A 25,900-nucleotide genomic window follows, 5' to 3' on the forward strand; every position below is an offset into this window, starting at 1 on the left:
AGAATAGAAGCAGATCTGAACCTCTTTCTGGTTGTGTTATGTTTCATTTTGTGTCTTTGGTTTGATTTTTAGTTGTTTTTATTTCATCTTGGTGTCAGTTTGCTCATTTTTGTTCATATTCTGTCTTTTTCTGTCACATTATGGTTCAGTTTACATCTCTGTGCACATCAGGTATCACATTCTTGGACGTTTAGCATTTCTCTCTCACCAGTTTTGTGTTTACTTTGGTATATTTAGTCTCTTTGAAGTAATTTAAAGCTTCATTTTGTTAATTTTCCGCCTGTTTTTGGTTTTTCTGCAGGCGCTGGGCATCTTTTTGTGATGACGCTGCATCTTTTATCCTCAGTGAAAATGAGCTGTGAAGTGTTCCCATCAACGCTGATCGGAGCCGGAGCCGATAAATAACTACAGTGGAGCCATTTCCCAATGCTGATTAAACCCATTCACACAAAAACCAGATGTTAGCAGCTGTTAATCTTCTTTATCTGTCAGTTTTGTGTCTCACATTTTTAATGTCGTCTCTTTTTTAGACATTCTGCATATTTTTGTGGTTATTTTTTCTTCCATTTTGATCATAAATCTCTTTACAGATGTTTGATGTTGTGGTCATTTCACACCCACCTGTTCAGCCCTCTGACTGCAGGCTGAATAAAAGAGGGGCTCGAACTGGAAGCTTCAGAATCAGCTGCACAAGACCTCGTCTTATGTGAGGGGATTTTAAAGGATTAAAAAAGATTGATTAAGAGCAGCGACACCTCCAGCTGTCAGGTGTGGAGTTTCCCAGCGAGCAGAAAGCTCATGTAGTGAAATATTAAAGCAACTTTAGTATAAGTGGGTCTTTGCCTCGGGACGTGGCCGTTCTGTGCAGAACGTGTTAATATTAAATGAGGAATATGGCCGTCACTGCAGGACGTGTGAAGAGACACTTTTAAAAAGGACTGAATGAGCATTTAAAGATTCAGGAGCTGCGGGTTGAACCAACCATCTGATGCTTTTAGGGCTGTTTCCAGAGCTCAGATATTCAGCTGACCGACATTCAGAAAAGATGAAGAATCTTATAAAAAAAACACAAAAAAGCAGCCATTTTGGCTGATAATTCAAATCTGTACAAATAACTGATCAAGAACATGATCTGAGTTCAAGTCCCGGGTTCTTCTGGGTGGAAACAGGTGATTCTGACAGTTCTGAGTGGAGTTTTCTTCACTTTTCAGGTCGTCTTCGGGACCATTAAACATAAATTTTGTTTGAAAGCATCAGAAGGCCTGAAGCCTCTCAAGTAAAACTGATGGTTTGAAGCCTGAAAATCATCTTTAATTTCTCAGAAACTGCAGTTATACGCCGACAGGAAAGAGAACTGGTCTTATTTACCCGCTTTAATCCGGCCTCGGTTCATGAATTTCTCCTCTTTTTTTCAGTTTTCTAATCGGCTTTTCTTTTTTTATTTATTTCATGGATGTAATCCGCAGATGTTTGACGCTTTTAAGCCTGAAACCACAGAGGAAACAGATCCAGCCACAGATCAGGAGGACAGAGACTGTTCTCACCCTCAGGTGACTCCTCCTGGACGTACGTTCCCGTCAGGTATCTGTGGACCAGCGCCGACTTCCCGCTGGCCAGGTTACCCACGATGCCCTGAGGAGGAGAAGTTGGTTAGTTCTGAACTTATTCTGCAGGCTGGACCCACGCATTCGACTCCTCGGGCCTCTGAACTCACCACTTTCAGCTCCGGTACCGCCCGACTGAGCGTCCATTCCTGACTGTTCACAAACGCATCTGAAGGAGACAAAAACACAAACGTTCGTCACTTCCTGTCTGACGCTCGGCCAATCAGCTCCTCCTGAGCGGGGAAGAGGGGGGGGGGGCTCGTTAACGACATAACGAAGGACAGATGAGACCGAAGGATTCTGACCCACTTACTTTAAAAAGGCACAAAGAAAACAAGACGGACGGAGTTTTTATTCCACAAATGAGGTCAAAAAGTCATAATGAGCAACTTTGAGGAGAAGAAATTATGACAAAATGACTTCGGAGTTAAATATAAAAGCACAAATGATCCAACTGATGAGAAAAGAAGTAAAAATAACAGATAAAAAGTCGAGATGATGAGATAGATAGAGATAGATAGAGAAAGAAAATATTTGAATAAATAGCAGCTTGAATTCTGAAAATATCAATACTGAGACGAAAATGTTGATTAATCACATAAATTATGGGATGAACATTAAGAAATACCTGCTAACTTACAGCTAACTGCTAACTTACAGCTAACTGCTAACTTACAACTACCTGCTAACTTCCAGCTAACAGCTTAGCTACCTGTTAACTTCCAGCTACCTGCTAGCTTCCAGCTACCTGCTAACTTACAGCTACCTGCTAACTTACAGCTAACAGCTTAGCTACCTGCTAACTTCCAGCTAACAGCTTAGCTACCTGCTAACTTACAGCTACCTGTTAACTTCCAGCTACCTGCTAACTTCCAGCTAACAGCTAACTCACAGCTACCTGTTAACTTCCAGCTACCTGCTAACTTACAGCTACCTGCTAACTTACAGCTACCTGCTAACTTACAGCTAACAGCTTAGCTACCTACTAACTTCCAGCTAACAGCTTAGCTACCTGCTAACTTCCAGCTAACAGCTTAGCTACCTGCTAACTTACAGCTACCTGCTAACATCCAGCTAGCTGCTAACTTCCAGCTAACAGCTTAGCTACCTGCTAACTTACAGCTACCTGCTAACTTACAGCTACCTGCTAACATCCAGCTAGCTGCTAACTTACAGCTAACTGCTAACTCACAGCTAACTGCTAACTTACAGCTAACTGCTAACTTACAGCTAACTGCTAACTCACAGCTAACTGCTAACTTACAGCTAACTGCTAACTTACAGCTAACTGCTAACTCACAGCTAACTGCTAACCTGTTTCCCTCTGGGATCAGTAACTATCTGTATCTACAGAGCTGGAGTGTTTCTGACTGCAGGAACAGCTTCATTCTGTCTGTGTTTCTGCATTAAATCACAGCAGCTGTCCAGCTGTGGATGACAGGTGACGTCAAACGAATATAAATCTCTGGTTTTGTCACTTTCTGCTCAGAAACTTCAGCTACTTGGCTGCTGATTAATTAACCAAATGGGTGGAGTGTTGGTGAAGTCTCCACCCTTTCAAAATGGCGTCACCCGTCACCTTTAAAGCATTCGTGAGTCATATTTAGCACCAAATAGCACCAAGTATTCGGTCCTAATCTGCAGAACTGATCATCAGGAACTCTGCTTGACAGCAGAACAAAGTGGGACAGCATGAACCCGCCTGGACTGCAGCTTTAAGTAGGCCACTGGGTCGGACCCACTTAGAGCCTTCAGCCTGGTTTTACTAATTCATCAGGAGCAATCTGCGGCCGCCTCAAGACTCGCCTCGTCCCATTAAAGAGACAAGATGGAGTCCGACCCACGATCAGGACTGTACGCTGGGCTGAGAGCCATCAAAAGATCCGAGTCATGTTTCATCTGAGAGACTCCTTCACATGATCTCTGTCATCCTCGTTATAATCAAACTGAAAAGGCAACGTCCAGAGAGCGAAAAAAGACTTTTAAAAGGCAGAAAATGTGAAATCTGATCCATAAACCGAAGGTTTTAAACAGGAAAATGACATATGAGCAAGAGAAATGATGTGAAAGTACAAAATTCTGAGGTCAAAGGTTAAAAATTGGGATCGAAATTACATTGAAAATATCAGAATAACGTAAATATTGAGTGATTAAAATCCGACAGAATATAGTAAAAGTGATGAGATGAAGTCAAAATTCTGAGACTTTTAAATGAAAACTGTTTCGACACAGTTCTAATGTTAAAAATATGACAAAATTTGATAAAATATGACCATTAAAATGAGGTGAAGTAAAAAAAAAAAGGGGGCTTCTTTAACCAGCCGGAGGACTTCTTTAACCAGCCGGAGGACTTCTTTAACCAGCCGGAGGACTTCTTTAACCAGCCGGAGGACTTCTTTAACCAGCCGGGGGCTTCTTTAACCAGCCGGGGGCTTCTTTAACCAGCCGGGGGGCTTCTTTAACCAGCCGGGGGGCTTTTTTAACCAGCCGGGGGGCTTTTTTAACCAGCCGGGGGCTTCTTTAACCAGCCGGGGGCTTCTTTAACCAGCCGGGGGCTTCTTTAACCAGCCGGGGGGCTTCTTTAACCAGCCGGGGCCTATTTTAACCAGCCGGTGGCTATTTTAACCAGCCGGAGGCTTCTTTAACCAGCCGGAGGACTTCTTTAACCAGCCGGAGGCTTCTTTAACCAGCCGGAGGACTTCTTTAACCAGCCGGGGGCTTCTTTAACCAGCCGGGGGCTTCTTTAACCAGCCGGGGGCTTCTTTAACCAGCCGGGGGGCTTCTTTAACCAGCCGGGGGCTTCTTTAACCAGCCGGGGGCTTCTTTAACCAGCCGGAGGCCTATTTTAACCAGCCGGGGGGCTTCTTTAACCAGCCGGAGGACTTCTTTAACCAGCCGGAGGACTTCTTTAACCAGCCGGGGGCTTCTTTAACCAGCCGGGGGCTTCTTTAACCAGCCGGGGGGCTTCTTTAACCAGCCGGGGGGCTTTTTTAACCAGCCGGGGGGCTTTTTTAACCAGCCGGGGGCTTCTTTAACCAGCCGGGGGCTTCTTTAACCAGCCGGGGGCTTCTTTAACCAGCCGGGGGGCTTCTTTAACCAGCCGGGGCCTATTTTAACCAGCCGGTGGCTATTTTAACCAGCCGGAGGCTTCTTTAACCAGCCGGAGGACTTCTTTAACCAGCCGGAGGCTTCTTTAACCAGCCGGAGGACTTCTTTAACCAGCCGGGGGCTTCTTTAACCAGCCGGGGGCTTCTTTAACCAGCCGGGGGCTTCTTTAACCAGCCGGGGGGCTTCTTTAACCAGCCGGGGGCTTCTTTAACCAGCCGGGGGCTTCTTTAACCAGCCGGAGGCCTATTTTAACCAGCCGGGGGGCTTCTTTAACCAGCCGGAGGACTTCTTTAACCAGCCGGGGGCTTCTTTAACCAGCCGGAGGACTTCTTTAACCAGCCGGGGGCTTCTTTAACCAGCCGGGGGCTTCTTTAACCAGCCGGGGGCTTCTTTAACCAGCCGGGGGGCTTCTTTAACCAGCCGGGGGCTTCTTTAACCAGCCGGGGGCTTCTTTAACCAGCCGGAGGCTTCTTTAACCAGCCGGGGGCTTCTTTAACCAGCCGGGGGCTTCTTTAACCAGCCGGGGCCTTCTTTAACCAGCCGGGGCCTTCTTTAACCAGCCGGGGGCTTTTTTAACCAGCCGGGGCCTTCTTTAACCAGCCGGGGGCTTCTTTAACCAGCCGGAGGCTTCTTTAACCAGCCGGGGGCCTTCTTTAACCAGCCGGGGGCTTCTTTAACCAGCCGGGGGCCTTCTTTAACCAGCCGGGGGGCTTCTTTAACCAGCCGGGGGCTTCTTTAACCAGCCGGGGGCTTCTTTAACCAGCCGGAGGCCTATTTTAACCAGCCGGGGGGCTTCTTTAACCAGCCGGGGGCTTCTTTAACCAGCCGGGGGCTTCTTTAACCAGCCGGGGGGCTTCTTTAACCAGCCGGGGGCTTTTTTAACCAGCCAGGGGGCTTCTTTAACCAGCCGGGGGCCTCTGAGGTTACCGGTCCAACCTGAACCCAACGCTGGTGTTTTATTTCTTCCAAAAAACGTTGGTAAAAAACACAGATAATCGGATTATTTCCACCAGAGTTTAACACCAACCAACAACTCCATCCAAACAAAGTCTGAGGACTCCCAGAACCCACAAAGGAACAGCTGTTTCCACAGTTTTCCACCATGAATAAATCCCAAATGCAGCCGCGGAGCTGCTGAAGCGTCTGATTGGCCGGCGGGCATACAGGGGGGCATTGTTGCGGCTTGGACAGACGCCGGTCTGTATCGGGGCGCTGCCAGGCAGGATGTTGATGCAGCTGCTTCCTGTTTTCCTGCGTCGCCAGGTGACGAGCCATCAGCCCAAGCTCTGACAGGGGATTCAATCGTCCTGAAACAGCACCAACGGGCACAAAGAGCGGCTTCATGAAGCGTGGCGGCGCTTCATCTGACCTGTAAACCTCAAACTGTGAAAAACAGGCAGATTTCCTGCCAGAAATAACAACTCATCTCTCATCTTCTGCTCCAAACCACACTTAAACATTAATATCTGCTAAATGTGACCCCTTCGGTCTCTTTAACAGGCCTCTGAAGGTTGAACCTGAAGCTAAATCTTTGGCTAAAAGCTCCAAAGATCATCTCCTGGGAGAAGATGTTTGACTCCAGGCTGGGAGCTGCTGCTGCTTTGTGTCACATTTACAGAGTTAGCAGCTGAAAAATGGGAGATTTTAAGATAAAACCGGTGGTTTCATCGTGTTTCCGGTGCAGAAAATGCTGAGTGAGCAGACGAAGGGGAAAGTCCAGCTGAGAGGGAGGCATCAATCCATCAACCGGCCGGGAGGCAAGAGGAGGAAAACGTATTTCCTGCTGCTCTTTCTGAGCATCAAACACATCAACGGTTCAGAAATCAGGAACTCTGAAGTGGCTTTGCTCACGATTTCAGGTAAATATCAAGAAACCTTCCAGGAGAATCAATGAGGATTAACATATTTACACAGAAACTGGAGTGAAACGCTTCGATTAGCGCACGTGGTTTTTTTCTGTTGAACAAGAGGAATAAAAACGTGTAAAAAAACACTCATTTACAGACATATCGATCATTAGCTGAAGACATGGAACCGCCTTTAAAATATTTTACATCTGGAGACAGAAAACCGAAGAAACCGCATCACATTCAGCTCGATAGCACCAGGTTAGCTAGCTTACATTTAGCTTATCTGCTTCACCAGTTAGCTGTAGTTAAACTAACTCCATGGATCAGATAAATGTACCCCATAAATCATCAAAGCATTTATGACTTTTTGTCGTCTTTGGGCCTCCGTAGCCCTCCAGTAAGTAGCCATGTCCCCATGATTGGAATACATAGATACTCGACTGTATTAGCATAGCATGCATTAGCATAGCATGCATTAGCATAGCATGCATTAGCAGAATTTTTCAGCGATTAGTGAGAAACACGTGAAAGAAATTTGATTTATTTCTTTAACTCTCAAAGAAGATGAAACTCTGCCAACGAGCAATCGGATAAGAAATACTTTTATAATAGTAACTGTTTAAAAGAGAAAAAATGACAACATGAACCAGCTTTTAGCCACAGTCACTGATGGCCGAATACCTCTGAGTGCTTTTGGCACATTTGCTTTAAAGTGGATGCAGGAGTTTACTTTCTCTGGGTTTTTTCTACCCGTACGCTGCTCATTTCCACCGTTTATCGCCTGTAAAGTCCAGCTGATGGCAGATAAAACGAGCTGAGGGGAACCAGAAGCACAAACATCCACCTCGGCTGGAGGTGGTGGAAACACAAGCCAGACCCGAGCGCAGCAGGAAGGTTACGGCGAGGCCAGCCGCCGCCGCATGATGAAGAGGACAGAGAGGACGGAGAGGGAGGCGCTGCCGGAGACAATGAAGAGCAGCTGGCTGACGGCCAGCAGCTCCTCTGTGCGCACGCTGCTGACGTGCACCAAGGACGCCGCACGGGTCAGGGCGCCACACGGGTCAGGGCGCCGCACGGGTCAGGACGCCGCACGGGTCAGGACGCCGCACGGGTCAGGGCGCCGCACGGGTCAGGGCGCCGCACGGGTCAGGACGCCGCACGGGTCAGGACGCCGCACGGGTCAGGGCGCCGCACGGGTCAGGGCGCCGCACGGGTCAGGGCGCCGCACGGGTCAGGACGCCGCACGGGTCAGGACGCCGCACGGGTCAGGACGCCGCACGGGTCAGGACGCCGCACGGGTCAGGGCGCCGCACGGGTCAGGGCGCCGCACGGGTCAGGGCGCCGCACGGGTCAGGGCGCCGCACGGGTCAGGGCGCCGCACGGGTCAGGACGCCGCACGGGTCAGGACGCCGCACGGGTCAGGACGCCGCACGGGTCAGGACGCCGCACGGGTCAGGACGCCGCACGGGTCAGGACCCCGCACGGGTCAGGACGCCGCACGGGTCAGGACGCCGCACGGGTCAGGACCCCGCACGGGTCAGGACGCCACACGGGTCAGGGCGCCACACGGGTCAGGACGCCGCACGGGTCAGGGCGCCACACGGGTCAGGACGCCGCACGGGTCAGGGCGCCACACGGGTCAGGACGCCGCACGGGTCAGGACGCCGCACGGGTCAGGGCGCCACACGGGTCAGGACGCCGCACGGGTCAGGACGCCGCACGGGTCAGGACGCCGCACGGGTCAGGACGCCGCACGGGTCAGGACGCCGCACGGGTCAGGACGCCTCAGCTGGCGCCGCCGCTTCCTCATGTCCACGCATTAGAGGCCCAGCGGTTGGGCAGATCATCACAGAAGCACTTTCCTGCCACAGCAAAGGCCCGCTTCACCTTATAGAAGCAGCGAGAAGGTCAGTGAGCGAGGATCCAACAGAACCTGGTTCTGGTCCCGCATTATGGAGGAAAAGCAGCTCAGATCAGGCCGGTTCTGTTCTAACCCGGTTCTGTTCCCACATTATGGAGGAAATGCAGCTCAGATCAGGCCGGTTCTGTTCTAACCCGGTTCTGTTCTAACCCGGTTCTGTTCTAACCCGGTTCTGTTCCCTCATTATGGAGGAAAAGCAGCTCAGATCAGGCCGGTTCTGTTCGAACCCGGTTCTGTTCCCTCATTATGGAGGAAAAGCAGCTCAGACCAGATCGGTTCTGTTCTAACCCGGTTCTGTTCTAACCCGGTTCTGTTTATGGAACAGAACCGAACGTGGCTCAGAATAACTTACGGGAGAGGAAACGCGCCCTGTGGTCGCCTGTGGTCGTCACGGTGATTCCTGAAGCATGCTGGGAATGCAAACGTGTGCGCAGGCATGTGAGGAAACCGGTTCTGGGTAAACAGCTCGACCCGTTCTGATCCGGCTCAGCAGAAACACACCAAACAAACGATTTGTTCCTTTCTTTCGGTTAAATCATATGAAAGACGTTTAAGTTTAGCTCCTTTAGGACTCGCCCCTGAAGTATTTCATATTTTGTTCCTTTCTTTCGGTTAAATCTTCTCGTTTGGCTCGTTTAGGACTTCTCGCTCCTGAAGTATTTCATCGAAATGTTTTTAAAACCTTTTTAAACCGTTTTTAAACCGTTTTTTAAACCATTTTTTAAACTGTTTTTTAAACCATTTTTAAACCGTTTTTTAAACCGTTTTTAAACCGTTTTTAAAACCGTTTTTAAAACTGTTTTTAATCTGTTTTTTAAACCGTTTTTTAAACCGTTTTTTAAACCGTTTTTTAAACCGTTTTCAAACCGTTTTTTAAACCTTTTTTAAACCGTTTTTAAACCGTTTTTTAAACCGTTTTTTAAACCGTTTTCAAACCGTTTTTCAAACCGTTTTTCAAACCGTTTTTTAAACCTTTTTTAAACCTTTTTTAAACCGTTTTTTAAACCGTTTTACAAACTGTTTTTAGGTGGGTGGAGCGAGGCTGCTGCTGCCTCCAGGCAGCGAGATGCTGGGGTTAACCCCGACCGTGACAAATCAGAGCGCCGCCGCCTCATCGGTCACACGTGGCATCATATTATCTCAGCCTTCGCCCTTCACGCCATTTTTCATCCTCCTCTGCAGACGATTCTCCTCAGCTCAGCTCAGCCAGAGCGGAGGTGAAGCTGGAGGAAGAAGAAGCTTTTTACTCAAATCTGGTCCCGGTTTCAGATGCTGTAAAACACCTTTTAGTTCAGGATTTATGACACAACTTTAACCCTTTGGTTTAGTTTTTTCCACCTAACAGATCAACTTTAACCCTTTGGTTTAGTTTTTTTAACCATAACAGATCAACTTTAACCCTTTGGTTTAGTTTTTTCCACCTAACAGATCAACTTTAACCATTTGGTTTAGTTTTTTCCACCTAACAGATCAACTTTAACCCTTTGGTTTAGTTTCTTAACCATAACAGATCAACTTTAACCCTTTGGTTAAGTTTTTTCCACCTAACAGATCAACTTTAACCCTTTGGTTTAGTTTTTTAACCATAACAGATCAACTTTAACCCTTTGGTTTAGTTTTTTCCACCTAACAGATCAACTTTAACCCTTTGGTTGAGTTTTTTTAACCATAACAGATCAACTTTAACCCTTTGGTTTAGTTTTTTCCACCTAACAGATCAACTTTAACCATTTGGTTTAGTTATTTTAACCATAACAGATCAACTTTAATCCTTTGGTTTAGTTTATTTAACCTAACAGATCAACTTTAACCCTTTGGTTTAGTTTTTTTAACCTAACAGATCAACTTTAACCATTTGGTTTAGTTATTTTAACCTAACAGATCAACTTTAACCCTTTGGTTTAGTTTTTTCCACCTAACAGATCAACTTTAACCCTTTGGTTTAGTTATTTCCACCTAACAGATCAACTTTAACCCTTTGGTTAAGTTTTTTCCACCTAACAGATCAACTTTAACCCTTTGGTTAAGTTTTTTTCCACCTAACAGATCAACTTTAACCCTTTGGTTTAGTTATTTCCACCTAACAGATCAACTTTAACCCTTTGGTTTAGTTATTTCCACCTAACAGATCAACTTTAACCATTTGGTTTAGTTATTTTAACCTAACAGATCAACTTTAACCCTTTGGTTAAGTTTTTTTAACCATAACAGATCAACTTTAACCCTTTGGTTTAGTTTTTTCCACCTAACAGATCAACTTTAACCCTTTGGTTTAGTTTTTTCCACCTAACAGATCAACTTTAACCCTTTGGTTTAGTTTTTTCCACCTAACAGATCAACTTTAACCCTTTGGTTAAGTTTTTTTCCACCTAACAGATCAACTTTAACCCTTTGGTTTAGTTATTTCCACCTAACAGATCAACTTTAACCCTTTGGTTTAGTTATTTCCACCTAACAGATCAACTTTAACCATTTGGTTTAGTTATTTTAACCTAACAGATCAACTTTAACCCTTTGGTTAAGTTTTTTTAACCATAACAGATCAACTTTAACCCTTTGGTTTAGTTTTTTCCACCTAACAGATCAACTTTAACCCTTTGGTTTAGTTTTTTCCACCTAACAGATCAACTTTAACCCTTTGGTTTAGTTTTTTCCACCTAACAGATCAACTTTAACCCTTTGGTTTAGTTTTTTTAACCATAACAGATCAACTTTAACCCTTTGGTTAAGTTTTTTCCACCTAACAGATCAACTTTAACCCTTTGGTTTAGTTTTTTCCACCTAACAGATCAACTTTAACCCTTTGGTTTAGTTTTTTCCACCTAACAGATCAACTTTAACCCTTTGGTTTAGTTTTTTCCACCTAACAGATCAACTTTAACCCTTTGGTTTACTTTTTTCCTGTTCCGTGACATTTCTGGGTCTCAGATGTGAATCTTTTTAAGAACACCGGATATATGCAGCTTTGTTTGCAGAAATTCGTGACAAAATGAACCCAAATGGGCAGAATTTCATGTGATTTAACATGTTTGTTGCATCTTCTTTGTCTCCTTCTGAAACCAAACGTCTGACTGATGAACTTTAGATGGAGAACAAAGATGGAGGTGTCGGTTTGTGTGGTTTTCAGGCTGTTCGGAGTAACTGTTCCTGTCTAACAGCTGCACAATGCGAAGGTGTGTTTACACAGCACATATGTCAGGCACAGCTGATTAAACCTGTCCGACAGCTCGTGACACACCTGGTTTGTGTGAGCTCTGTTCAACTTCTCAGTTAGTAAAGGCTCATTCTTCTGGGTTAGTGTGCAGAGGCGACAGTTTCTCACTTTAGCTCAATGTGTGAGGCCATTAGCAGCTCCCAGCAGCCGGAAACCAAGGACGAAAAAGGCTTCGAAGAAGGAGAACAGCTGCTGAAAAATCTGAAACAAAGCTGATACAGAAGTAACAGAGGAACTAAGTGTTTTAGTGCTTCAGAATAAATAAAAAACACCAGAATCAAGGCTTCGGAGTCCAAAACCACAGCAGCAGCTAACGCCGAAGCACGCGATGCAACAGAGAAGGTTTCAGGCAGTTTGGGGGTCTGTAGGAAGCAGGAAAACGCTGTTCAGACGGCAACGAACAGCAAAGTCGAACACCAGAACCGACGACCAAGAAATGCAGCTAAAGGCCGAGCCGTGTTCGATACAACATGCAGCACAGAGGCTGAAGATAAGCAAGAAGAAATCAGGCGTGTTGAAGCAGGGAAATCTAAACCCTGCAGGACCGGATGTGGGTATCCCTGCTTTAGGGCTTTGCTTGTAGACCAAACCTCCTCCGGTTGGTGCTTTTATTGTGAAAATATCCCAAATAGGACGTTGTTCTTCTCCTTCAGAGAAGCTGATTTCATCCATTTCAGATTCTTCTGAGCAGAGAAGCAAAAAGACTGTTTTTTAAGTTGTAGGGTTGAACAAAGCGCTGCTTTAAAGGGTTTCTTTCATTATTTTAGAGTATTTTCACAGCGATATTTACTGTCAGACAGCTACTATGTTCTCGTAAATCTCCAGACAATTATACCGTATATAAGACCAGCTTTGCTTTTACAAACGTGAAGCAGATGCAGCGCGTTTGGAAGCAAAATGAAGGCATTTCACAGACGAGATTAATTTTGAGCCCTGGTTGGAGTGGGGAGGTGTATAATCTGGTTATAAAGTCCTGATCTAAGATGTAGGAGGGACGGCAGTGACAGCAGACATCCAGAGGAGGCGAGGAAGGAAGGATAAGAAGGATATGAGGGAGCTAATAACTATAAAGCACGACTGAGAACCTCAATGAAGAATCAAATCTCCTGGTATTGCGAGTATTTCCTCCAGATGTGCGCTCGTTTTTCACACACAATCTGATTAAAGCTGCCTGAAGGGAAAGCAGGAAGTCAGGGCAGGAAGAGGATGGCAGGCGACCAACCGTGGACGAGCCGAAACAAAGAGGCCGTGTTGTGATTGGATGAGGCCGATCAGATGGTAAACAAGACAAGAGGATTACATTTCTGCAAAGTTCCCTGAATGTGCTTCAGGACGGCTGCAGGGTCGCGCTTTAGAGAGGCTGAAAAGGAGCTGACCTCTGACCCCGCCGGCCAATCTGCGCAGCGTTCATGTCGGTGTCTGGCTTTCATGTCCCACTCAAAGACAGAAACACCGGAACAGGGCGGTAGGTCAGGAGGTGGGGTCAGAGGTCAGCTCAGAGACAGGGAACAGATCTGGTCTCAATCCTGAAACTGCTGCAGATGTACTGTAATTCTGCAAAGCTGCACCAAAGCATTCCCACACCGGCCAGGATCATCATCTCTGCAGCACGTCTGGGATCAAGCGTGTCCACAAACCTTTATCCTGCCGACGAGGACAAACACCCTTCAGTCGGAGCAACTAGAGTCAGTAACTCATGGCCTTAATCAAGGATAGGAAAGTGGACCAAGGATAACCTCTGCTTTAAGATTCCTCCTGAATCTCTGCGTTCACAAAAAGCAAAGTGAACTGGACTCTTTCCGAGTCAAAAGTGAATCTCCTGAAACGGTGCCATGATGAGTCAGTCGGACTGAGCCGAGCCGGACTGAACCGAGCCGGACTGAACCAAGCCGGACTGAACCAAGCCGGACTGAACCAAGCCGGACTGAACCAAGCCGGACTGAACCAAGTCAGACTGAACCAAGCCGGACTGAACCAAGTCAGACTGAACCAAGCCGGACTGAACCAAGTCGGACTGAACCAAGCCGGACTGAACCAAGTCGGACTGAACCAAGCCGGACTGAACCAAGCCGGACTGAACCAAGCCGGACTGAACCAAGCCGGACTGAACCAAGTCAGACTGAACCAAGCCGGACTGAACCAAGCCGGACTGAACCAAGTCAGACTGAACCAAGTCGGACTGAACCAAGCCGGACTGAACCAAGCCGGACTGAACCAAGCCGGACTGAACCAAGTCAGACTGAACCAAGTCAGACTGAACCAAGCCAGACTGAACCAAGCCGGACTGAACCAAGCCGGACTGAACCAAGCCGGACTGAACCAAGCCGGACTGAACCAAGCCCTCCTCACGCTGGCCCACACCTTAAAACACGATCCCACACCATCCACCAAACAAAAGGATACCAAAGAACTCTACATCCTTCTGGTCCAAAAAACCTCCCTGGGAAGACGAGCTCCTAACCAGAAACCTGAGTCATTGCCACTGGTTCCAGGGGCCGACCCGAGATGCCCTTTGGTCAAAGCAACTAATTCCAACAGTCGTACCTTTAAGCCAACGACCAAACATCAGAAAGTGGGTCAATGTGGGCCAAGGAAGCCTTTCTGTGTCCGCCACCGCCTAACAAAGCTAACATTATCCATTCGGACCACAGCGTACTTTCAGTGGTTCCCATGAATGCACGAAAACTGAAAGTGAATCTGCTAAAACGACGCCATCCTGAGCTGTCCAACATCCACCAAGAGCAAGCCGGACTAAACCAAGCCGGACTGAACCAAGCCGGACTGAACCAAGCCGGACTGAACCAAGCCGGACTGAACCAAGTCGGACTGAACCAAGCCCTCCTCGCGGCTGCCACGGGACTCCCTGAAAGCATGAACCCAGCCCACCTCCAAGGCCAGCGAAGGCAGGTTCTGCATCCAGGAGGGAAACTGGATCACCTTCCTTTGGGTTTCTGTGTTTTAAAGCTCATTTCAGATCATTCTGGCAGCAGGATCCAAACTGAGGGCTGCTTCCTCTCTGAAAGTCATTATTTTGGACCCCTTACGAGCACTCCCTGCCCCCCCCACAAAAAGCTTGGTAATTTGCACAATTATCACTGGTGTTTTTAACGTTGATCGTGTTGTTCCGTCGACACAAAGACGAGCAGAGAAGCCCTCATCAGCAGCTTTATCATCTGCACTCACGGCCCCTCCTCTGACCCCAGACCTGTCACAACCACTCCAGCCTGTATACCGACGCTGCTGCTGCTGCTGCTGCTGCTGTGCGTGTCACTATCTGCGTTGGGGGGTTATTAGAGGGTTTGAAACCAGGGGGAGGGGCCTACAAGCTGTCGACAAGCGAGGAAATGATATCTGCGGATTTAACGCTTCATTTAGCTTCTTTATGAAGAATGTTTTCTTGGTTTTGTTTTATTCATGAACTATTCTGCGTCGCAGGATTCAACGTTTCACCGTCACAATGAGATTTATGGACTTATTGTCAAGAAAATGACTGAGAAATGTGAATATTTCTGCATTTCTTGGTGTTTTCTGTGAATTTTGGTCATGCTGCAGTGCTGCAATGTCCATAACTGAGGAGTTTCTTCACCAAACTACACCTGAAACGTCAGGAAAGGAAATGTTTAAACTAAAATCCATCAAAGACGGCGTGAAGAGTCGAACATAAAGCTGCGGTAACTCTCAGCTGATCCTGGCAACGCCACAGACTTCCACGGCGTCGGCTTCGGGCACAACGGCGAGCCTTGTGTGGAGCGTTGGCCAACGGGAGGCGACGGCCGGGGCTGTTGGCACTGAGCTGCAGCAGGTGTGCTTCTGCGTGGGCCTAAATGCTACGTGGTTAGCGGCCGTCAGGATGCTACGAAGCCTGTCAGAGAGCAGATTTAGGACTACAGCAGCGCGATGATTTAGGTGCAGAGGGATAGTCTCCTCTGACCTGATTTACTGTCACACTTTCTCTCAGGCAGCAGATGAATTATGCAAAGCAGAAACTGCCCTGCAGGTTCTTTTAAACTGCTGATGCTTTCACGCATCTGTTTGATAGACACGGACTTTGTGTGTGAAAATGCTGACAAACTGCTCCGAGAAGGGCGAAAAACACGAAGTGGTAACACCGGGGAAAGGAAACCACTGCCAGCGCCTCGATGCTCCCTTCATCCGTCATCCGAGGCAGATACTGGCAGGAATAATTCACTGTGAATACGGGAAGTTACTCTCAGGGATGGAGGCAAAATCAGCCATTTATCATCAGAAATCTCAGCCGAACAGAAGTAAAAGGAGAAAACTGAGGCTGTTAAACTCAAAATGCATCAGATGTTTCACACTTAGGCTAAAAAAAACTGTTCATTTCCAACAAAACACCACCATGAACCCTAAAATCAGCTGTGCTGGATTAAAAGCAATGATATCAGGCGTCAGGACCTCTGGCAAAACGTCTCATTTCAGCGATAAAAACAACAACAGAACCCAGATTAATGCAGATGAGCATCAATAAGGAGCGCGGGTCAGGAGCCGGACAGCATCGCTCACTGGCTGACCTAAATATCAGCCTCTAATCAGTGAGACGCGACCGACCCTCCCCCACTCAAACACTGGCGGGTTGGCGGCGTGCCGCCTGCTTCGTGCTCATCCCAAATCAAATAAAACCACCGTCACACCAGCAGCTACTAACTGCTTCACACACGCTGATTAGGAGTCCATTCAATCAGCGAGAGCTGATCCAGGGTAAGAATTAGGATGCCTTCTGAAACCGAGACGGGGGGGGGGGGGGGGGTCGCCTGGGAGGGTTTAAAGGGGGAGAAAGTTTCAGTGACATGGATGTTAGGAAGGATGTGAGGAAGGATGTGAGGGAGGGAAGAGGAGACGAAAGAAGGAAACAGATGAGTTAAGTAAAAGAAAGAAGCGAATAAGAGAGAAAAAGGCAGAGGAAGAGAAAGGGAAGAGAAAGGGAGGCCGGGTGGAGCGAGGGAAGCAAGGAAGGAAAGATAATGAAAGTAGTGATGAAGAGGAGAAAGAAGGAGAGAAAGACGAGAGCAGGGAAGGAAACACGAAGGAACAAAGGAACGAAGGAAGGAACGAAGGAAGGAAGGAACGAAGGAAGGAAGGAAGGAAGGAAGGAAGGAAGGAAGGAAGGAAGGAAGGAAGGAAGGAAGGAAGGAAGGAAGGAAGGAAGGAAGGAAGGAAGGAAGGAAGGAAGGAAGGAACGAAGGAAGGAAGGAAGGAAGGAACGAAGGAAGGAAGGAAGGAACGAAGGAAGGAAGGAAGGAAGGAAGGAAGGAAGGAAGGAGAGTTCTCATGTGAATAAAAAGCAGCACATCCTGGATCGTGTCTTTAAATATGAACCAGAAAAACGTTCAGTTTCTGTCCATAAAGTTTGTGACACATTTCTGTGGCTTTTTGGCTTAAATATTAATAAGACTGTGTGGAAAAGTAAAGCCATCATGCAGCGCTCCTCCTTTCATGTGCCGACTGACGGCGGCGTGCTGTCAGAGCGACGCAATGAGAGAAGGAAGAGGAAGGCGTGGGCGGAGGGGGGAGCAGAAAGCACCTGGAAACAAGCTGCAACAGGGGTAAGAAGCTGTTGCTCACGGCTTCAGCCCCACGTGCTGCTACACATCGAGTCTGAGGAGGCCGCAATCTGAAGAATCCGCCTCAGAACCACCCCCAAAACACTGGATCCTTCAGAGAATAAACTGCAAAACAAGCTCAGAACCACCCCCAAAACACAAGAGAATGAACTGCAAAACAAGCTCAGAACCACCCCCAAAACACAAGAGAATGAACTGCAAAACAAGCTCAGAACCACCCCCAAAACACAAGAGAATGAACTGCAAAACAAGCTCAGAACCACCCCCAAAACACAAGAGAATGAACTGCAAAACAAGCTCAGAACCACCCCCAAAACACAAGAGAATGAACTGCAAAACAAGCAAAGAGTCCTGCAGCTTCACCAAAAGCTGCTTTTCAACCAAAAGGACCCGGTACTTCCAAGTCCCAGGGACTTTCAACCAAAAAGGTTCCTTCAGACCACTTCTTCCTTTCTAATAAGGTCTGAAGTAACAGAAAGACAACAAAATAAGCTGGTCTCAGCAAGAACAGAGTTCCAGGAACTAAGGTCTTTAACTTTCTCCATTTCCACCCCAGGAACTAGAGGCTAAAAAAGGTTCCAACGCAGATGTTTTTGCACCTCTGAAATATTCTTTAAACTTTATTTTATTTAACTTCTTGGTTCACATCCAACTTTCTTTTACTCACAGGAACTTTTTCACAGGAACTAAACAAAGTGGGAACTAAACGCCTCAGACTGCAGCTGCCTGGTTTCCACTGAACTCTTTAGAGGAACGGAGTTTAGCTTCATTTCCCATCTTAGAGGTTCCAGGTACTTTCAAAACTTTTCAGTTTCAGGAACCTTTCAGTTTCAGTTTCAGGAACCTTTCAGAGACCGTTTCAGGAACCTTTCAGTTTCAGGAACCTTTCAGTTTCAGGAACCTTTCAGTTTCAGACTGCAGCTGCCTGGTTTCCACTGAACTCTTTAGAGGAACGGAGTTTAGCTTCATTTCCCATCTTAGAGGTTCCAGGTACTTTCAAAACTTTTCAGTTTCAGGAACCTTTCAGTTTCAGTTTCAGGAACCTTTCAGAGACCGTTTCAGGAACCTTTCAGTTTCAGGAACCTTTCAGTTTCAGGAACCTTTCAGTTTCAGTTTCAGGAACCTTTCAGAGACCGTTTCAGGAACCTTTCAGTTTCAGGAACCTTTCAGAGGCCCTTTCAGGAACCGTTTCAGGAACCTTTCAGAGATCGTTTCAGGAACCTTTCAGTTTCAGGAACCTTTCAGAGGCCCTTTCAGGAACCGTTTCAGGAACCTTTCAGAGATCGTTTCAGGAACCTTTCAGAGACCGTTTCTAGGAACCTTTCAGAGACCGTTTCAGGAACCTTTCAGAGGCCCTTTCAGGAACTGTTTCAGGAACCTTTCAGAGACCGTTTCAGGAACCTTTCAGAGACCGTTTCTAGGAACCTTTCAGAGACCGTTTCAGGAACCTTTCAGAGGCCGTTTCAGGAACCTTTCAGAGACCGTTTCTAGGAACCTTTCAGAGACCGTTTCAGGAACCTTTCAGAGGCCCTTTCAGGAACCGTTTCAGGAACCTTTCAGAGACCGTTTCAGAGACCGTTTCAGGAACCTTTCAGGAACCGTTTCAGGAACCTTTCGGAGACCGTTTCAGGAACCTTTCAGAGACCGTTTCAGGAACCTTTCAGAGGCCCTTTCAGGAACCGTTTCAGGAACCTTTCAGAGACCGTTTCAGGAACCTTTCAGGAACCTTTCAGTTTCAGTTTCAGGAACCTTTCAGAGACCGATTATGGAACTTTTGGGGTGGGTTTGCATCCCTTACCACTGATGATTCACACTTTCCATGAACCTTATTTGATACCCTCAGCCTGGGAGGAAATGCAAAAGACTCTGGGCTGAAACTATCTTTCAGACCTTCGGAAGGCAGAAAAAGGACAATTAAGTCCCGGCCTCTTAAAGCTCAACAACAGGACGTGGGGGAAAAACCTTCCAACGGTTCCTAGTCCCTGGGGAAGGTTCCTGGAGCCAAGCTGCAGCTGCAGAGCTTTTACTGCCCAAAGTGTCTTCATCTCTGTTCCTGAACGTTTCACATCTGTAGAAATGTGGTTCATGCTGATGCATCGAAAGAAAAACGTCCATGCACTGAAACTCTAACCCAGCCATGGGGGGGGGTCCATGCAAATGTCCAGAGACACACTGGTAACAATTAGCGTCAGTTTAGATGGAGATAACGTCACCATCCAGCTTCCAAACCAGAAAAGCATCGTCTGCAGAGTCTGCAGAGAGGCAGAAACTGTCTGACTCATCCTCTGCTTTTCACTTATGCTGCAGGGATGAAAGTAGGTTTGAGCTGCTTCCAAATCAAAGCCTCTGCTGTTGTTTACTTGTTTATTAATCCTAAGCAGGCCTGTAGGCCCAGGACGGCGTTATCAGAACGTTCCTCTGAATCACAGCTAATTACTTCAGTTTGTGGGTGGAATTAAACACGTTTTAGGCCCGAAAACGCTGAAAATGTTACAATATTTGACTTTAGAGTGAAGATTAGACATGAAACTGGTTCATTTTGGTGCTTTGACATAAACAAGAGTCTGAGAAACGATGCGTTCAATGCACCTCAGATGTGGGAAATGTTCAGCGTCTGCACATTTTTGAAGTGGTTTTGATTAAAGTTGTTTATTTGGCTTAAATGGAGAAGCAGATGAGCTGGAAATGCTCCAAAGTAACTTTAATGTTTGTTGCCAGAACATAGGAGGAAGATTTGGTGTTTAAGGTGCCTTTTGGGGTCATTTTAAGATGCTTCGTGCAAATTATCAATTCAATAATCGCCTTTTATGTTGCTTTTAGGGTTATGTTTAAAGTAGAGGACCATTCCAGTAGGATCAGAGACTGAGGAGCGAGTTCAAAGAGGTCTTTGGGTGTTTCACAGCGGTGATGCTCAGGTTTAGAACGCAAAAGACCCTCAAAAAGGAGGCGGTTGCATCTCTCCGAGGTCGTTCTGCCAAAAACTGACTCATAATAAAACTTTACGAGGACACCTGTCCAACAAACACTGTCCTGCACAGCCCACATCAGCCTCTAAAGCTCAAACACTCGCCCCAGGGGACAGTTTCAGTCTGAAGGGGAGAGGCGAGGAGGAGGAGGAACACACCCCGACCTCCCACACATGCCCTTTGACCCCAGAACACCCTCACACACAGCAGCCGGCTAACGAGCTCACACAGGGGGGGGGGGGGGGGTCAGGCAGCTCATTCACACTCACAGTTTCCACTGAAGAAGCGCCGAACATGTTGGTTTAATTTAACGTTCATTAAAAACAGCAACTTGGAGGGAAACTTCTGTCAGTGTCGAGCTTCTTAAGGATGTTAGGAAGGATGTGAGGAAGGATGTGAGGGAGGATGTGAGGGAGGATGTGAGGAAGGATGTGAGGGAGGATGTGAGGGAGGATGTGAGGGAGGATGTGAGGGAGGATGTGAGGGAGGATGTGAGGAAGGATGTTAGGAAGGATGTTAGGAAGGATGTGAGGAAGGATGTGAGGAAGGATGTGAGGAAGGATGTGAGGAAGGATGTGAGGGAGGATGTGAGGAAGGATGTGAGGAAGGATGTTAGGAAGGATGTGAGGAAGGATGTGAGGAAGGATGTGAGGAAGGATGTGAGGAAGGATGTGAGGGAGGATGTGAGGGAGGATGTGAGGAAGGATGTGAGGGAGGATGTGAGGGAGGATGTGAGGGAGGATGTGAGGGAGGATGTGAGGGAGGATGTGAGGAAGGATGTTAGGAAGGATGTGAGGAAGGATGTGAGGAAGGATGTGAGGAAGGATGTGAGGAAGGATGTGAGGGAGGATGTGAGGGAGGATGTGAGGGAGGATGTGAGGGAGGATGTGAGGGAGGATGTGAGGGAGGATGTGAGGAAGGATGTTAGGAAGGATGTGAGGAAGGATGTGAGGAAGGATGTTAGGAAGGATGTGAGGAAGGATGTTAGGGAGGGAAGAGGAGACGAAAGAGAAAGGGAGGCCGGGTGGAGCGAGGGAAACAAGGAAGGAAATATAATGAAAGTACTGATGAAGAGGAGAAAGAAGGAGAGAAAGACGAGAGCAGGGAAGGAAACAAGAAGGAAGGAAGGAAGGAAGGAATCAAAACAAATGAAGGAAACGAAGCCGTGGAGGAGGGAAGGAAGGAGGTAAAGATGGAAAGGAAGGAAGGTGAGAAAGAGAAAATGAGGATCAAAAAGAAGGGAAAAGATTTAGGGTAAGAGGAGAAGAAGGAAGGAAGGAAGGAAGGAAGGAAGGAAGGAAGGAAGAGAAAAGGAGACAAGGGGGTTACAGTGAGGATGTAGGAAAGGTGCCAAGGAAGGAAGAGAGTGAAGCAACAGCAGAAAAGACTGTGAGCGTTCTTCTTCATGTTCTTCTTCTTCTTCGTGTTCTTCTTCATGTTCTTCTTCTTCTTCGTGTTCTTCTTCATGTTCTTCTTCTTCTTCGTGTTCTTCTTCATGTGAGCGCGCACATCAAAGTGCTGAGAAGTGTGACTGTGTGTCTGACCCACATTACTTCTGCATGGCTGTGGATGTAGGTCACACACACAGAGACACACACACACACACACAGAGACACACTCTCACACACACACACTCTCACACACACACACTCAGCTCACTCCTGAGGTCAGAGTGTATCTGACCCCCCCCCCCCCCCCCCCCCCCTTCAGACAGCCCTACCTGCCACTGCCTCGGCCAACGCTCTCAGGAATCCTAAACATGTGGAAGCTGCCCTCAGACCTGAACCTGTTCGACTCTGAAACCTGCGACCGGAGCACATTTAGCATTTAAGGTACGATAAAAAGCTCAAAGGCTCCTGGCCGTGCTTTTCCCTGTTTCCAGGCCTACCTGCAGTGTTAAAATGATGCGTTATCGCCTCTAAACGGCAACTCGGGTTAAAAATGCTGCTTTTTCCAGTAGTAACGTGTTCTCATGAGTCATTTCTACGAAGTTTAAGGAAGGAAGGAAGGAAGGAAGGGAACTGAGGGAAGAAGGAGTCAAGGAAACAGGAAAGTAGAAAAAGATAAACAGAAAAAAGGAAATGAGATGAAGGAGAAGGAAACAGAAAGGAAGGAAGGAAGGAAGGAAGGAAGGAAGGAAGGAAGGAAGGAAGGAAGGAAGGAAGGAAGGAAGGAAGGAAGGAAGGAAGGAAGGAAGGGAACTGAGGGAAGAAGGGAGGGAACAAGAAAGTAGAAAAAGATAAACAGAAAAAAGGAAATGAGATGAAGGAGAAGGAAACAGAAAGGAAGGAAGGGAGGGAGGGAGGGAGGGAGGGAGGGAGGGAGGGAGGGAGGGAGGGAGGGAGGGAGGGAGGGAGGGAGGGAGGGAGGGAACTGAGGGAAGAAGGAGTCAAGGAAACAAGAAAGTAGAAAAAGGTAAACAGAAAAAAGGAAATGAGATGAAGGAGAAGGAAACAGAAAGGAAGGAAGGAAGGAAGGAAGAGAAAAGGAGACAAGGTGGTTAGAGTGAGGATGTAGGAAAGGTGCCAAGGAAGGAAGGAAGGAAGGAAGGAAGGAAGGAAGGGGTCAAGGAAACAAGAAAGTAGAAAAAGGTAAACAGAAAAAAGGAAATGAGATGAAGGAGAAGGAAACAGAAAGGAAGGAAGGAAGGAAGGAAGGAAGGAAGAGAAAAGGAGACAAGGTGGTTAGAGTGAGGATGTAGGAAAGGTTCCAAGGAAGGAAGGAAGGAAGGAAGGAAGGAAGGAAGGAAGGGGTCAAGGAAACAAGAAAGTAGAAAAAGGTAAACAGAAAAAAGGAAATGAGATGAAGGAGAAGGAAACAGAAAGGAAGGAAGGGAGGGAGGGAGGGAGGGAGGGAACTGAGGGAAGAAGGAGTCAAGGAAACAAGAAAGTAGAAAAAGGTAAACAGAAAAAAGGAAATGAGATGAAGGAGAAGGAAACAGAAAGGAAGGAAGGAAGGAAGGAAGGAAGAGAAAAGGAGACAAGGTGGTTAGAGTGAGGATGTAGGAAAGGTTCCAAGGAAGGAAGGAAGGAAGGAAGGAAGGAAGGGGTCAAGGAAACAAGAAAGTAGAAAAAGGTAAACAGAAAAAAGGAAATGAGATGAAGGAGAAGGAAACAGAAAGGAAGGAAGGAAGGAAGGAAGGAAGAGAAAAGGAGACAAGGTGGTTAGAGTGAGGATGTAGGAAAGGTTCCAAGGAAGGAAGGAAGGAAGGAAGGAAGGAAGGAAGGAAGGAAGGGGTCAAGGAAACAAGAAAGTAGAAAAAGGTAAACAGAAAAAAGGAAATGAGATGAAGGAGAAGGAAACAGAAAGGAAGGAAGGAAGGAAGGAAGGAAGAGAAAAGGAGACGAGGTGGTTAGAGTGAGGATGTAGGAAAGTTGCCAAGGAAGGAAGGAAGGAAGGAAGGAAGGAAGGAAGGAAGGAAGGAAGGAAGGAAGGAAGGAAGGAAGGAAGGAAGGAAGGAAGGAAGGAAGGATGCCACTTCTTTGAAATACCAACTTTTTACGAGGCCAGGCTGCCAGCGGCCTCAAATTCAAAGGCAGCAAGGAACCGATTCAGTCCGATTTAATTCTCCGTAGCGTAAATAACGCAGTAACTTTGATCGCAGAAGGAACCGCAGCTGAAAACAGGACAGAAATGGAGCTATTTCACTCATTTTTGCGAAACTGCGACCCGACCAACGTACGCGTTTCACACCGATGTGCAGACTCCGCCCCCTAGCCTTCAGCGTAAGGACGAACGTGTCCAACGGGTTTTAGCGGCGTGAGGCGGATCTGATGGATTTAACGCCGCTGACTTCTTTCTCCGTTTGTCGGACTTCGTGGTAAAACGTGCGATCTTTCTCCGAAATCCAACGCAGAAGCAAAGCAGCGCCACACGTTTATCGGAGACGCTTTCGGAGAGCTTCAGGCTGAATCGCACGCCAACGCCAACGCCAACGCCAACGCCAGCACACGTTGAAGCATCGAAAGAAAAACGTCCATGCACTGAAACTCTAACCCAGCCATGGGGGGGGGGGGGGGTCCATGCAAATGTCCAGAGACACACTGGTAACAATTAGCGTCAGTTTAGATGGAGATAACGTCACCATCCAGCTTCCAAACCAGAAAAGCATCGTCTGCAGAGTCTGCAGAGAGGCAGAAACTGTCTGACTCATCCTCTGCTTTTCACTTATGCTGCAGGGATGAAAGTCATCGGCAGGTTTGAGCTGCTTCCAAATCAAAGCCTCTGCTGTTGTTTACTTGTTTATTAATCCTAAGCAGGCCTGTAGGCCCAGGACGGCGTTATCAGAACGTTCCTCTGAATCACAGCTAATTACTTCAGTTTGTGGGTGGAATTAAACACGTTTTAGGCCCAAAAACGCTGAAAATGTTACAATATTTGACTTTAGAGTGAAGATTAGACATGAAACTGGTTCATTTTGGTGCTTTGACATAAACAAGAGTCTGAGAAACGATGCGTTCAATGCACCTCAGATGTGGGAAATGTTCAGCGTCTGCACATTTTTGAAGTGGTTTTGATTAAAGTTGTTTATTTGGCTTAAATGGAGAAGCAGATGAGCTGGAAATGCTCCAAAGTAACTTTAATGTTTGTTGCAAGAACACAGGAGGAAGATTTGGTGTTTAAGGTGCCTTTTGGGGTAATTTTAAGATGCTTCGTGCAAATTATCAACTGGATAATCGCCTTTTATGTTGCTTTTAGGGTTATGTTTAAAGTAGAGGACCATTCCAGTCGGATCAGAGACTGAGGAGAGAGTTCAAAGAGGTCTTTGGGTGTTTCACAGCGGTGATGCTCAGGTTTAGAACGCAAAAGACCCTCAAAAAGGAGGCGGTTGCATCTCTCCGAGGTCGTTCTGCCAAAAACTGACTCATAACAAAACTTTACGAGGACACCTGTCCAACAAACACTGTCCTGCACAGCCCACATCAGCCTCTAAAGCTCAAACACTCGCCCCAGGGGACAGTTTCAGTCTGAAGGGGAGAGGAGAGGAGGAGGAGGAACACACCCCGACCTCCCACACATGCCCTTTGACCCCAGAACACCCTCACACACAGCAGCCGGCTAACGAGCTCACACAGGGGGGGGGGGGGGGGTCAGGCAGCTCATTCACACTCAGTTTCCACTGAAGAAGCGCCGAACATGTTGGTTTAATTTAACGTTCATTAAAAACAGCAACTTGGAGGGAAACTGTCAGCGTCGAGCTTCTTAAGGATGTGAGGAAGGATGTGAGGGAGGATGTGAGGAAGGATGCAAGGAAGGATGTGAGGGAGGATGTGAGGAAGGATGTAAGGGAGGATGTGAGGGAGGATGTGAGGGAGGATGTGAGGGAGGATGTGAGGAAGGATGTGAGGGAGGATGTTAGGGAGGATGTGAGGAAGGATGTGAGGGAGGATGTGAGGGAGGATGCGAGGGAGGATGTGAGGAAGGATGTGAGGAAGGATGTGAGGGAGGATGTGAGGAAGGATGTGAGGGAGGATGTGAGGAAGGATGTGAGGAAGGATGTGAGGGAGGATGTGAGGAAGGATGTGAGGGAGGATGTGAGGAAGGATGTGAGGAAGGATGTGAGGGAGGATGTGAGGGAGGATGCGAGGAAGGATGCGAGGGAGGATGTGAGGAAGGATGTGAGGAAGGATGTGAGGGAGGATGTGAGGAAGGATG

The 25,900-nt window shown here is 47.2% G+C and overlaps 1 protein-coding gene across 4 annotated transcripts in view; it reads right to left on the reverse strand.

Moving 5' to 3' along the window:
- The window catches only part of agap1 (ArfGAP with GTPase domain, ankyrin repeat and PH domain 1), a 177,775-nt gene that overhangs the window by 107,728 nt on the left and 44,147 nt on the right, over positions 1–25,900 (reverse strand). For all 4 annotated transcript variants that reach the window (XM_072379159.1, XM_072379158.1, XM_072379157.1 and 1 more), the window contains exons 2-3: positions 1,715–1,773; positions 1,545–1,632 (exon numbers count right to left, since the gene is read on the reverse strand). In XM_072379159.1, the coding sequence (XP_072235260.1) occupies positions 1,545–1,632; positions 1,715–1,773 (147 nt within the window). The remainder of the gene's footprint in view (positions 1–1,544; positions 1,633–1,714; positions 1,774–25,900) is intronic.

Source organism: Leuresthes tenuis, unplaced genomic scaffold (genome assembly GCF_036924035.1).
Source record: "Leuresthes tenuis unplaced genomic scaffold, fLeuTen1.0.hap1 SCAF_1, whole genome shotgun sequence".
Lineage (NCBI taxonomy): Eukaryota > Metazoa > Chordata > Actinopteri > Atheriniformes > Atherinopsidae > Leuresthes > Leuresthes tenuis.